Source organism: Micrasema longulum, unplaced genomic scaffold (assembly GCF_059751315.1).
Source record: "Micrasema longulum isolate JH-2025_06_02 unplaced genomic scaffold, ASM5975131v1 h1tg000415l, whole genome shotgun sequence".
Classification (NCBI taxonomy): Eukaryota; Metazoa; Arthropoda; class Insecta; order Trichoptera; family Brachycentridae; genus Micrasema; species Micrasema longulum.
The window spans coordinates 962,398-977,850 of NW_028277615.1; the positions used below are offsets into that span (position 1 = coordinate 962,398).

The 15,453-nt window shown below is 29.9% G+C and overlaps 2 protein-coding genes across 3 annotated transcripts; one reads left to right on the forward strand and one right to left on the reverse strand.

The window, feature by feature from the left end:
* Positions 1 to 73: 73 nt before the first annotated feature.
* On the forward strand, positions 74 to 1,363 carry LOC148281736 (migration and invasion enhancer 1). Its single transcript, XM_088226205.1, has 3 exons — positions 74 to 252; positions 845 to 942; positions 1,026 to 1,363. The coding sequence occupies exons 1-3, from the start codon at positions 215 to 217 to the stop codon at positions 1,187 to 1,189; spliced, it is 300 nt and encodes a 99-aa protein (XP_088082331.1). The 5' UTR covers positions 74 to 214; the 3' UTR covers positions 1,190 to 1,363.
* Positions 74 to 13,100, reverse strand: mal (molybdenum cofactor sulfurase). 2 transcript variants are annotated; one of them, XM_088226198.1, is made up of 6 exons: positions 12,420 to 13,100; positions 9,803 to 10,649; positions 9,358 to 9,652; positions 7,059 to 7,644; positions 5,575 to 6,008; positions 74 to 3,173 (listed from the first exon to the last, which is right to left on the reverse strand). In XM_088226198.1, exons 1-6 carry the CDS (start codon positions 12,493 to 12,495, stop codon positions 2,979 to 2,981), a joined length of 2,433 nt encoding a protein of 810 aa, XP_088082324.1. In that variant the 5' UTR covers positions 12,496 to 13,100; the 3' UTR covers positions 74 to 2,978. The 2 variants fall into 2 exon arrangements, with proteins under 2 accessions (XP_088082324.1, XP_088082325.1); XM_088226199.1 differs by lacking the exons at positions 9,358 to 9,652; positions 9,803 to 10,649; positions 12,420 to 13,100 and having other exon boundaries at positions 7,059 to 9,326.
* Between the last annotated feature and the right edge of the window lie 2,353 nt (positions 13,101 to 15,453).

The window sequence follows — 15,453 nt, forward strand, 5'->3', positions numbered from 1 at the left end:
CTGCATTTACAAATTGAAGACCGCTCATCTTGAAATATTTTGACATTAGCATATTTGCAATATTTAAAAAGTCAGGATGAACGTAATTTGTGGTCATGATTTTCTATCGTTTCATATCACGAAAAAGATTTTTTCTTTAATACGAAATCATGAACCGTCATAATACGAATCTTTAATTATTCTGCTAGCAGTCTGCGGCGTAGCTAGTAAAGCTATGGGTGGAAGCCCAGTTGAAGTCAAAATAGAATTCTGGTAATTTTGTTTTTATATAACTCAAAATTGAAAGTGAAACACAAACTTAAAACAGCAGTATTTCACGCGGGTGTACAGAGTCAACTTTTTCAACCCTTCTGATGACATTGTATATTATTATCTCGTGTTAATAATAAAGTGGGGCATTATTTTATGTCCATTTGTGTGTCCAGAGTGCAGATACTGTGTTATAACCTGACCTATAAAATTTTAAATACTGCTGACCCCAAATAAAATAAATAATGCACACATTCTGAATGTCAGAAAATAATAATTTAAATATATCACATGAAAAGAAGATCTCAAAAATAAAACACTTAAATAAACCATCCTATCAGGATTACAAAATAAGAAAACTGAATCTTAAATTATTTTTAAAAATTCGAAAACGTTTTGCGGAACTGCTCTTCTATTTCTGTGTGCATGATCGACTATTTGTTTAATATTTTTTTTAATATATGCATGCCGCACTTACTGTTTTCCGTACCTCTAGTACTAGTGATTCCTATAACTGAGATATTTAAAGAGACCACAAAATATTTAGCACCACCTATTTTGAAATTGTATTAATTATGAAAACATTATTTTTAAGCGGCGTTTGCGATTATGGAGGGCACTGTCTCAGTTTGGCTAAAAAGTTAAGAGAAACCAATCAGGAGATCAAGGTGGAGTGCAATCGTGGAAGACAGGGTAGAAATGAGATAAATTTAGGAATACGTAGTTATCAAACTCCAACAATAATTTTATATTTGATTTTACTTGTGTGATTGCAGGATCTTTTGAAGTCTTCATTAATGAGATCCAAGTTTATTCTAAGCTGCAGACAATGGCCTTACCTGATTTTGATGAAGTTGTGACCAGAGCTAAAGTAGCCTCAGAAACTGGAGTAGTAACTCCAGTCAAAAGTGAACAACCAATTAACTGTGTTTTGTCATAGCCTTTAGATAATATGAATATTTTATTAGCAGTCCTATTTTATCAGAAAATAAATAACTGTCTTATGTTTGATTTCAGTCAAATGTAGTTTTGAGGATGCAGAAAAGACAAACAAAATCATCTTGTGTAATATTTATTTTCTAAAAAATATATGTTTATATCAAGGGTGAACAAATGCTACTTATTTAGTTCCTATCATGAGTAACTAAACAAAAACATCAACTTTACTAACAATATCTAGCAGATACAAAGAGGTCCATCAGTATTTTGAAATTCATCAAAGCGTAAAACTGATCATCTCACCTTTATGTAATGAAAAATGATCAAGATGCGCTGCGATTGGTGTACCAATGCAGTGCCCTATGCACCATTAGGTGTGGAAAGGGAATGATGATCAGAATTTTTGGTGGGATTTATTTTGCAGAAATAATACAATAAAAACTTCTAAAGTATCATCTGGTAAACCTTGATATTTTAAACAATTGTGCTAGTCTTAAAATAAAAATTGAATCCCTAATCTTTGGAGCTAAAATAAAGTGTACTTTCACCTTTACGTATCGTGTATTTTAAAGTTAATAAATAATTATTTGTAAACCACAACCAATAAGAAGATTTTTTGTGTTCTGGTGTTGTTGAAGTGTTCCAGATTGAGAAACCTATTTTAATCACTTTCAATTAGCGATAAGGTTGATTAGTTAAATGTAAACCAATCATGTCCATTGGTCACAAAGATGTTAAAACCTTTCATTTTAAATGCTCAAGTCTCCAATGATTATTCTACACATACCAAATGATTTAAGCCCTTGACCTCATAAAATAAAGTGGAAAAAATGTGCAGGTATATATTTAAAATGTAAATACCTGAAGTTAATCTGTATTCTTAGTCATGTTTAAAATTGAAATGGATTTGTACGTATGATGTTTTGAATCACCAAAACATCATTGTGTACATTGTAATCTAACTAAGAGTGTGAAATGTCCAAATTAGAATTTTGATAGGTGATCCACCACAAAGATAATAAAAAATATATATAAGAATATCGAATATAAAACCTTTGGTTTACTCTGTTTTTGTAGGTATTTAAGAGGAAATGCAGTCTGCTTTTCTCCATACAAACGTATTCCCGTATTTTCTTCCTGGATTATGGTACTAGAGCAGTGATTTTTTTAACACACTAGATATTTACAATTGGCGTGTCTATCGTTTTTCTTCTTTGATAAATTATTTTTTATGGTAGCTAAGATCATCCAAAAACCAATTAAAGCGCCCAGTTTTATTTGCTGTCTTTGGAAGTACAGTATACAAATATGATAACAGAAAATTTCATTCTGAGATACTCTTTCTAAAAAGAAAAAAAAAACAAAATTGTTTCAGTTTTGGGGTGCCGAAAATGGATCAGCGAAATGTCTATTTTAGTTAGGTACAATCAGAGTATCGGGGAGGCATTTGCAAGAGAGTGACAGAAGAACAAGTTCAAACCTCAGAGTAATAATTCACTAGAGAAGCCCTTTAGCTCTATTGCATGGAACAAAATCGTAAAAAGTTTTGGTTTGGTTTTCAGTTTAACGTGTAACTGACGGTTTAAGTTTGAGCTTGCGATTCTCGACACGAGTACATACGGCCCATTGTATTGCGGTGAACTGTAGCTAACTTCGTGGTTGATAATCATATAATGGTTTTTGTCCATATGGTCGACTTTATTAGCCAGGGGCGTGTTATTACTCTATGGTTCAAACACCTATTCATCAAAATTGTCTGGCACCTCATATCCTCTTAAATGTCTTGTGGGTTATATAGCATAAACAATATCACCGCAAACGATCATTCTGTTTTCATTACTGTTTAAAAGTTCGTGTGAAAAGTAACTTCCAAAATTGATTTTTCCTTCAAAATGCTTGGATATGGTTCGAAGAGGCTCAATAGTTTTTTCTCCACTTTCTTGATCTATACAAACCATTTGACACCGAGTACAGGGTCCAATCATCTAAAAATATGCAGTTTATAATTAATAATCAATACCTACAAATAAATAAAATAAAAACCTTGGGATATTTAACGCTTTTGTGGCTATGTCACGTCAGTTATATACAAGGCTTGATGTATCTCTTTTATTTTTTAAATAATGAAGTCGCATTTTGCTACAACAGGCCTAAATTATATGATTATTTTTACAAATTATGGAAAATAGGTTATTAAACAGTACAAATATGTGTAAATTTTTTGTTTTTAAATGCCTTAATTTCAAAATATGTCATCTTTTGTTTAATGCAACATGACGTTATGTATTGACTCCAGAGGGCAGTTTTTTAAAGAAGATTTTTGTATTTTTTATTTAATACACACAATACAGAATTTTATAATAGCACAATTATATTTTTTTATGTCCCGACTTGTTGGAAAATTCTGTGTTAAGTCAGGACTCTTCTATACTAAAATCATTACATTTATAAATATTTTTTTATTATTTATTCATATTTTTTCCATTATAAACTATAATTAATAATAAGAATAATGTGACCTCACTGGGGTTACCCGTGCCGAGGACACTTAAAAAATATATTTTTACATTTGAGAATAAACAAAGAAGACTAACTTAATAAACGGAGATAATTAACACAATGTTCAGACAGTTTTAAACACTACATATTTATGTTTATAATTAGTTTATGTACATTTATATTATTTATATTACAAAACGTACAATGAAAGAACAAAAACATAACATAAGCTATACATTGTGGATGAGTTTAATATAGGTTTGGGCAAATGAGACAATCCATTTTACTTCTGCCTAGCTCCACTAAACATTTTTTTATAGCCTTTTTGAACATTTTCTCACAACTAATTGTTTTAATAGATAGTGGAAGTAGGTTATAGATTTTAATTGAATAATACTCATGACACATCAATATACAAAATAAATAATAAAAATGTATGCCTACATGTCAAAAAATACAATACAGATAAGAAGTTATTTAATAATACACGCTGTAGCAAAGTTAAGGCTGTAGTCTGGTAAAACGAATGCACAATTAGGAAATCATATGATTTTTCCATTTTAAAACAAATGTTTTTTTTCAATCGCGCAATAATAAGAAAATAAAAACAAATAAATTAGATAAAAGCAATAATTTTTAAAGGTATTTTTATCAAAAAATATAATTAAAAGTTTTATGTAACTAAAATATAATTACTTTTAGACCGGCAGATTACGCCATTTCAAATTTAGACTAAACTTATAGTAGGTATCTGGGATCTTAATAAAGACTAAGTATTGAACTAAAATTTGTTCAGACCAGGATTACCGGTACCGATAAGGGCAGGTATGAAGGTCATACAAATGTTAATAAGATATTGTTATAAATAGAACATTTAAAAAAAAAAGAATACAATTCTATAAAAAAAGGTTTTAACTGAAATATTTCAATAATTTTTTTTTTTTTAAGTATTACCGAAGGCATAATTTTACGTAGAAATAAAGGAAAATGTCACAAAAATGTATGTGATATAAAATGCTTGTATTTCTTTTCAAAAACAAAAAAAATAAATTTGGTTACGGCCACTTTCATGTTCAATTTATTATCTTCAAATTATTAGAACAAATTTTAGTTCAATACTTTGTCTTTATTGAGATCCCAGATACCTAAGTTTAGTATAAATTTGAAATGGCGTAATTTGCTAGTCTAAAAGTAACTAAAACTTTTGAGTATATTTAAAAAAATATTGTTTTTATCTAACTTATGTTTTTTTATTTTTTTATTATTGCGCGATTAAAAAAAACCATTCATTTTAAAATGGCAAAATTGTATGACTTCCTAATTTTGCGTTCGTTTTACCAGACTATGGCTTTAAGATCATGTATCTAAAAATGAATATATTTCTTTAATAATTTCGTAATTCAATTAAGTAATTAAAAAAAATAAATTAAAAAGAATAATCTGCTAATCCTCGTTTCTAGAGGATTGTCAGCAGGTAGGAAATAGAGGATATGGAAGGAAGTTATGAATAATAAGACCTTCATTAAGTCATTTAGCATCGACTTTACCCTTGTGTATCTGTTTTTTTTCTCGGGATTATTCTTGGAGATTTGTTTTGTAATATGGTGAACTTGTTTCAAATGTTTTGTTCTCTGCAATATTTTTCGTTATAGCTTTTAAGTGTACATATATTGTTTAGAAATATTAATAACAAGTATATATTTTAATGATAATTAGATACACGTTAATATCAGGACATTCATGTATGTACTATTTTGTGACTAAATAAAAAAAATAGTAATATATTTATATGGTACAATATGCAATTTAAAACGTATAAAAATGCTAAGAGAAGCTTAATTTATTTTTAATGCATTTTATCATTTCTATATAATTTTTCAAATTTACCTGAAATTTTATATTTCCTATTTTTATGGTTTTCCAAGAAAATTCTTCAAATGCTTTTGGAGTTTCTATTATTAAATTTCCTCGAAATCGCCCGGTTAAATTTTCAATTCGTTCATCGAATTCTTGACTTTCTATTTTAGAAGCTAACCATTTAACACTTGATAAATTAATGGCAAGGTATTGGGCTTTATTTGTAAGCGATATTGGTATTTCAGTTCCATTTTCAGCTTTTTTGTATGTTCTGATCTCAGAATCGCTTTGTTTAATCAATCTTAGCCCTGGAATGCCTAAAACATTTGATAACCAGTCGGCTACTGCATTTCCACAGTCATAACCGTCAATTTTATCGCCGCAAACTTTAGATTGACATAGAGTACTTTTAGATCTAGAAGCACTAATATTACTTGACAATTCTATTTTTATATCCTCTACACCTGAAAAGAATAAAACATAAATCAATAATATACGTACATGCGCATTTAAAAAATACAAAGCTATTATTTAACGACAAATTATGAGAGTGAATGAGATAATTTGAGAAAAATTTAATGTACCTACAGATGATGACTTTTGTATTATTTATTTCAATGAAAAAGAGTGAATCATTTTATTAATTTATGTGACGGTTGGGCGTTTACATTTATTGGCAATACATTCAAGTGCAGCGGTGTAATGTAAGTATATAAATGAAGTTAAAAAAAACTAATAACGTAGGAAAGACTAAAAGAAAGATTAATAAGATAAAATAAGGAAATGTATCCACATAGGTATACAGGTATACAGTAAGATATTAAATATATTTACACATATAAACATACATATGCATACATACACACACACACACACATATATATATACAAATAAATATAAATACTATAGAGATACCTAAAAAATATAAAGAAACATTTAGTAAAATTTAGTAAGTAAAGAGTGGTATTAAGAAATTTTATACAGATTAACTTAAAGCCTTTAGAATTTTTAACCTATAATTATATAAAGACAAAAGAACCGAGATGCTTTCACTGTAGTGATCGCCAACGTCGTAGGGACCTAACAAGGTACCTCAAGAAGAAATGAAATCTATCAATTTCACCTTACTTATTACCTAGCCGGTATAGTCTAGGTATTGGTGAATTGAAATAATAATTACTGATTAATCTGATTATTTAAATATGTTTCCGATTTATTTTTATGTATGGGTAGTCATTGCCAAGCTATCCTATTTTTGTGATGAAGTACCTACTTATTTTTTGTTTAAATTTTGATAAATGTATGGTCAATGTACAGTTTAAGATCAATATTTTATTATTATTATTAAGGGTAAAGTACTTTTATTAGGGTTCAAACAGTTTATTGTATGATATTTAGTTTTACTTCTACTTATGAGACTTTCCATAGGATGCCTTATTGTACCCATGGATGACATGATATTATGCAAAAACAGATTTACAGAAATAATGAGGTTTATAATAAACTATTCTCACCTGGAGATGATAATATCAAGGTTTTGTTTTCCAAATCTATTGAAGGTTGAATTATACACATCCGAGTATCGTGTTTTTGAGTGAGTGCAACACCACTCTCTGTTACAATCATCCATTCGCGGTCGTATTTTAGACCCTTAGATCCAATTTCCCAATTTTTATATATCTTGAAAGCAGCACATGACTTCAATGGATAAATGTGAATTTCTCTAAGAATACCTTTGCTTTTTAAATAACCACTTCCAATACTATTATTAGAAATTTTATCTAGGGAAATATTTGGACTTTTAAGTTTTACAAACTCTTTGGTAATAGATTTTGCTGAATCGTTGTCTAAAAAACATTTAACTATCATGTTTATCATATTATCAGCATCTTTTTGAGTGGACATGTAACCAAATGATACACGGAGTGAACCAGTTGGAATTCCGTTGATAAGATCGTTATTATCACCGCAAATATGTCCAGATTTATAGTGCACAAGAAGTTCTTGAGTAGATAGCTTCAGAAAGCGTTGACAAGCTCCTGGATTACAGAAACATCCAGAACGAATATAAATATTAAATAATTCTGCCATGTGAGTAACCTGAAATTATAAAATACATGTACCTAATGGATAGATACAAAGTTGCCACTTTCAGCTTAACCTAATTTCTCCATTTCATTGAAAATATCTATTTACAGGGTGAATTAAATTAGAATCGGTATTTTATTTCTAGAACAAATAACTTTTCATACCATTTTGCGTAATGTTCTTAGATTATTGGGGGTTTTAAAAAGGAATAACTCGCTTACCTTCTATTTTAGAGGTTTGTCAGCAAGTAGGAAAGAGAGGATATGGAAGGAAGTTATAAAAATACACCACAACACCCGGACCAATTGAGAAAAAAAACTTTGTTGGTTTTTTTTTGCAACTGGCAGGAATCGATCCCGCATCTAACCAACTGCGTCACGGCGCCTGTCATGAAAAATGTAAGAGTAAACATTTAAAATAAAGTCAAATAAAGGGTTTAAATCTGACTGGGCAGAAATCTCCTCTGGTGTTCCCCAGGGAAGTCTACTCGGTCCCCTATTATTTCTTATATATATATATAAATGACATTAATGTTTGCTTTCGTCATTCAAAATTTCTTCTTTATGCCGATGATATGAAAATATACACTAAAGTTGAATCTCGAGAAGATTGCCTCATGATTCAAGACGATCTTAATCGTCTTACTGACTATTGTATTGAAAATAAACTGTTTTTGAATATTGATAAATGTGTCTGTGTTACAAATAAAAATTCTTAATTTTGATTACAAACAAAACAATAATGTACTAATGAGAAAGTACGAAATTAAAGATCTTGGGAACGTTTTAGACTCAAAACTACTTTTTGAATCGCATATCAATAAAATTACCTCCAAAGCATTGAGCATGTTAGGTTTCATAATTCGAATGAGTAAACACTTAATAATCCAAAGGCCCTAATTTCATTATATTATATGTTTGTCAGAAGCCATTTGGAATACGCATTTTAGATAAGGAATCCCCAGTATGCAATATATATATATATAACAAGAATAGAAAATATTCAAAACAAATTTATAAAGTACCTAAAATACAAAATCGGTATTTCTTATGTATCAACTCTCACTGCCTCTACCTACCATGGAATCACTTCTCTGCAATACCGCAGAGTGTGTGCGGACCAACTACTGCTTCACAAAATTATGACAGGAATAGTTGACTGTACAGAACTATTTAGTTTAATAACAATACATGTGCCAACCAGGATTTGTAGACGATACCACCTGTTTCATGTAACAATAAGTAAAACATCGTATGGTCAAAATTCTTTTTTTCGTAGGACTTTTTCAGTGTACAATACAAAATTTAAAGATATAGATTACACAAACATCACACTGTCAGATTTAAAATTTACACTAAAAATGCATTATGTAATTTAGTAGACATTATAATAATAACTTGTACATCTCCCTTCCCCTCCTTATCTTCTCTTTAAGCATCCTTGTCTTAATCTCGCCCAATTTACAATAACTTACTGTTCTTAAAAAAAAAACTTTGTTTATTGAAAAATATTTACGAGTACATGAAATTAACATTTTTATATGTATAAACTTATATGTATTTATTTAATATGTAATATATTTTATTTACTAACTTTGTATACTTTGTGGAAATCTGTTATTAGTTCTGAGTTTATACACTATATCTGTTTGTTTACTATAAATATGTATGTAGAACTGTTGATTTTCCAAATAAAATAAATAAATAAATAAAGAAAGAATCAAACCTCTGCATAGCCAATGAAGTCTCCGTTGGATCGTACAAGATTAAAATTTACAATTCCTCCTTGCTGTTTAACGTCACCATATGTTGTATCTGCATAAAACTGGCACACAGGTGTTCCATTAAAGTGATGTAATGACGATAACTGAACATAGAAATATTTCGCCAGATTAAAGGTGTGTAAAGATATCTTTTCCATGATATTTGCACCTACTGTGCTTCGGATCACTGAATTCAGTGCATTGAATCCATGTTTTATTGCCAAGATAGATAAGAACGGTATAGTTCCATCTTCAAAACTGAAAACAAATACGTAATTATGATATTACATACTTTATCATAAACATATATAAATCGTTACTGAAATTAAATAAATATGATAACTTGTTAATAACCACTTAATTTTTTTATTTTTTACTCGTTACTTATTTAAATACTTTTATACAAACCTTTCATGCAGAATACTTCGTTTGACATGAAAATTTTCCTGGCTTAATGCAATTTGAACAGTTCCTCCTCCATAGTAAGACTTATTATTCAGCATATGTCTACTTGTATTTTTAACGAGTAAAGCTCCTAACCCCGTTGGATATCCAAACATTTTATAAAAAGATAAACAAACAAAATCTGGTTTATATGTTGACAGATCCAACATATTTGTAGAGACAAACGAAGCAGCATCCAAAATGACTGCCCATTTTGGAAAAGTTTTCTTAAGTTCTTTTTGTGTAGCCTTATTAAGAATTCCATCGTTTATTTTATATATCCATTTCAAAGGATATTTATATCCACTAAAATTACATTGTGCTGGATATACAAACAAGGCTCTTTCCAGCGATTCTGAAGTGTCAAGAAAATTGTCATGATTTGAGTTTTTATCTTCAGAAAATAATGTAAGGATTTCATCGCGAGTTATGCACAATGATTTGGCTGATTTCTTTGTGATGACTTCTCGCATTCCAAGAACTGATGTGTGATTGTCTTGTAAATAAGAGAAGCATCCTAATGAAGCATTAGGGTAGGTATTATTTGTTCCATTACCATGGATTTTAAAATCAAAAGATTCGGCAACAAGTTTTAAAGCTGCAGTTGCTCCAGATGTGAAAATGATACTGTATTCATCACTGTTGGTGTTAAAATGATTTAATATTTGGAAACGTATTTGATCAATGCAATCAGCAGTATGTTTACTAGTATGCGGGTTAGAGTATACATTGTTGAGTAAATCTTTTGAAACATTTTTTATTTGAGATTCGGCATAAAGCGTTGCTCCTGCATGATCCAAATAAGTTTTACCTGTAAAAAATTTAGAATTAGAATACATACATAAAAAAAAATAGACAATGTTTTCATAATATATTACATTTATTTACATAATCAACTATAATATGTTTCTTGGATTATATATTTACACAATAAACCTATACAGCTTTAAAAAAAAACTTACAGAACATTGCATTAATTAATACCTATTCATTACAAATAAGCTAATAGACAAGTTCATAAATAGTTATACAGATGACACTTTTAATAACATAGATTTACTATTTACTGCGGAAGTTCAGTGCTACGGGAGACTGGATATGAAAAATGATTTCTTACGCGCAGTAAAAATTAGAGCATTAAATTGTGTGACAAAGTTTCCTGAAAATGTATGAAAAAAAAAATTAAATGATTTTGATAAAAATGAACTACTTTAAACGACGTCTCTAGTTCTTTGTGATAGATTTCCTGTTTACGAGAAGCCAACTCACCGAATCAGCAGAACTCACCAAAGAGAACTAGTGACTTAAAAAACTTAAAAAAATCATAGCGCTGATAAAACGATTCTTATTTTTAAATTTTGGCTTTGTTTGAGAATCTATTAACATAAAAACGTGTATAAAACCACTGAACTTTCTCATCTCATAACTCATAAGGTATGCATAGAAATTGGATTTTATTATTTAAGATCACAGTAAAAAAAAAACATACTTACGTCTCATGTTGTGCATAAGAATAAATATTTTAATATACCTATGTATTGTATTATATGCTTATATTGTTTATAAAAAAAAACTATTTTTTTCCCTTAAATCTCAGTTTTTGTTTGTTTTTTTCTTTTTATTTATAGTTAGCGAGTCACTTGCGGAAAACAAGAGCTCGACTCTTTTTCGGCAAGTCTAACCTAAATTGTACATATTTTATTTACATTTTTGTGATTTTTGATTGAATAAAGGTTTTTTAAATCGAAACTGCAAAGGAAAAGTTACCAAGCGTCATGTACTTAGCAACTTTACAAAAGAGCTAATTGGTATTTTTTTCTTTTTAATTAACAAAAAAATCTCACTGATATGTAGGTATTATTTTGGCGTGATTCTTACATAATTCAAACAAAAATTTAAAATAAGAGATTCTTAATTAATATTTTTTTTTTTTTTTAAATTTGCTTTTCTGTAAAGTTGTTACATGTGGCTTGGTAATTTTTTCCTTTCCTGCGTCGATATATATATTTACTAGAAATACTACACACATACCTACCCATAGTAAAAATGCAAATTACATCAGGCTCTATGGCAATTTTCTTATGCTTTTGGATAAAGGCAACTATTATAAAAATACATATGCATTGCCGATTCGTCATAAATATGGGCAAAACGGAATAGAAAAGAAGTTTGGTATATTTTCAAATGGCTATTAACATGATTAATTTTTCCAATTAATCAAGAAATGAAATACATGCATGCCGATTTTCATAAAAAAATAAGTATCTACTTATAATTAAAGCTAGTTTTATGGCAATAAGGTAATCCACTGAATACAGTAATAAAGTTTTCTACGTTTCTTATTAGATTCTTAACATAATGATAGCATAGAATAACACCACATAAGATTACTTATAAGGTTATAAGGAATATGTAAAATATAAAATAAAAATGATTATTCTCTTGTTTTTAAAATGAAGTTGGAATGAATGCCAGATACTTTATACGGCTTAAATTCTCTTTTCATGAATCAGTATTACAGGAAAGAAGGACTAGAACATTTAAGTTGGCAATTTAGTAAATGTAGTTCTTTATAATTTACCTTTAAGTCGTGAAAATTCATATTCCAAGATTTGCATTTCCTGCTTCGAATAAACACTTTCAAATTTACTGCACATTTTGAATACAACACAATTCAATAGAAGTTTTCGTTATAAAACTTTTAAGCTTTGCAAGCCTTGCTTTGTAATCTTATAGTTAGAGGCTTATAATCTCCATATTAATTTATGTTTCTTATCTATGTATAATCTTTATGGTTTATCTAAAGTCATCATACCAAACATAGTTAAAGCCGTATTTTATAGTACTTGGCTTTGGAAGAAAAACTATGGATTTGATTTCATTTTAACCTATAACCACAGACTGAAGATATGTACCCTTTAACAAACTTTTAATAAGTACATACTCATAATTAAAAGTGTCTTGTAAGTCTAAACAAAATAAAATAATATTTGGTGCGAAAAATTCTAGCTGTCGAGAAATATTGGTAAATACTGAATGAAGCACTTGACACTCAACACTCGATAAACTACAACTTAATAGACAAATTTAAAACATGTACATGAATATTCACAAATATCTCAATTATCCACTTATAATTATAGTATGAACTGTTTTTATACTACGAAGTCAAAGATTAAAGTTACACTTATTTATTCTGACATTTCTTACTTCTGTTTTTTTTTTTGACGTAAGTATGTGTAAAATAAAAATGCAACATGATTGTGTGATACTGTGATGATAAACAAAATGCGTCATTGACATCTGTTGTCTGTTTTTACAGACAAAGTAATTTTATGATAACTAATAATCGTGTTAAAGCTTTAAAAAATTCACAGGTGGCGGACAATACATTATAATCTTAATATTTTGTTGGCAAAGTAATAAAAAGAGTTACATAATATATTATATTATACACTGGACCCTCGTTTTACGGTTCCGAAATGACAGTAAAAAAATGAAATGTTTTTTGGAACATTAATTTAACAATGCGTAATAGTGATATTATTTACAATGTTTAAATATGTCCAAATGTTTGCAGACTGGCTGGATTTCCTCCCTAGGGAGCTATTCATATTTAAATTAATTTCAACAGAGAGGGAAAACATTTTAAAAAGGGAATATGGAAGTCTAGGCATTTACAGGGGTTATGACTTATGACCTGCCATTGGCTGGTTTAAGTGGCCACTTTACACACTAATGTAACATTCACCATTCTGCCCATGTTTGAACATCCACATTTCCTCAACTCTTACATCTGTTGACTTTTGTGAAGTAAAAGAGCTGAAACCTTTATCACGTGGGTGAAATTCATACGGCTTAACCAAACCAGCCTTAAGCCAGCTAATGACAGGTCATAAGCCCTGTAAATGCCTAGACTTCCATATTCCCTTCTCAAAAATGTTTTCCCTATTTGTTGAAATAAATTTAAATATGAATAACTCCATAGGGAGGAAATCCAGCCAGTCTGCAAGCATTTGGACATACTCAAACATTGTTGAATCAATTAACTGGTAAAAAAAATGTACATCAATTAAGCCATTCAGTAAATTAAACATAAACATGGAGTCAATGTTATTTCTACCTTTTAGTAGATTTGAGATTTTTAACACTGACTCCATTTCTCCGTAAGCGTAGTCTCCCCTCTCGAGGCCAATCATCCATGCTACTTTTCTTAAGCTAGGGTTTCCTAGGACAGCGGTCCCCGTATTTTAACGGCCGTATTGAACGGTGATGCAGTGGACAGCCGTCGTAACGGTGACTAGAGTGTGGTTTTCTAGGAAAACGGTGTTATCAACACCATTTAACACCGTTTTCCTAGGAAACCACTCTCTAGTCGACGTTACGACGGCTGTCTACTGCATCACCGTTCACTACGGCCGTTAAAATACGGGCGCCGCTGTCCTAGGAAACCCTAGCTTTAGCAAACGATGTTGCACCGATTCAATATGATTTATCTGGCCTACATAGAAGGAGACCAGATCACGTAGGCATATTCTAAAAGAGGACGGGCAAGTGAGCAATATAGCGTTTTAACTGTGAACATATTAGTAAAGTTACTAGATGTCCTACTAACAAAACTTAAAAGTTTTAGTGACTTGTTTATAATAGTATCAATATGTTAATTAAAGGCAAGTTTACAGTCCATGATATCTCCGAGGTTCTTAATAAACTCGACTACATTTCAATTAATATTTTATATTTTGTAATCAAAGGAGATAGGTTTTTTAACTCGATAAAAATATATTATTTTACATTTTTAAACGTTTAATTATAGGTAGCTGGCTTTTTTTGCTTCGCTTTAAATTATCGGTATTGTCATCAGAAACATATTCTATACTTAACAATATTTTGAGTTTGTCCAAAATTTTTGTAGACAAGAACTGCCTAGTATGCAGGTGAAATAATTCAATTAGATGAATCTCACTCGCATAAATAAAGGTTTCAGCTCTTTAACTTCACAAACATCAACAAATGAAATAATTGAAGGAATATACATGTTCGAATATAGGCAGAATGGTGAATGTTACACAGTGTGTAAAGTGGCCATTTAAACCAGCCATTGACAGGTCATAAGCCCTGTAGATGCCTAGACGTCTATATTACCTTCTATTAAATGTTCTTCATCTCTGTTGTAATATGTTATTCTATACTTCCCTTGTTTTTCCAATTTCATACTTCGCCCCCATTCATAAGGGTTGACATTATTATTTCATTCTCCTGCGACAAACATTTGTTAGCCAAGGTTGATTTTAGTGCATCGTTCACACTGTTCCCGACACTCACCCTGATTTCAATATCTTTTTCTGTCTTTCCATCAGTGCATACCTGATATTCTATCATTCATGATCTTACATATAGCAGATAGTCATACTTTCACCCCTTTCACAAACCCGCACTTTCGATTTATCAGCAAAGCCCTCCTAGTTTTTTTTTGTGTAATTGTGTGCGGACCGGACCTACTTAGAATAACATATTTATAAATTTCGATTTACTTACTTTTATTATGCTTTGTTCTACGGCCATTACTAATAAAATATTTACTCACATTACCAAAATAGTTTACACCAGAAAAG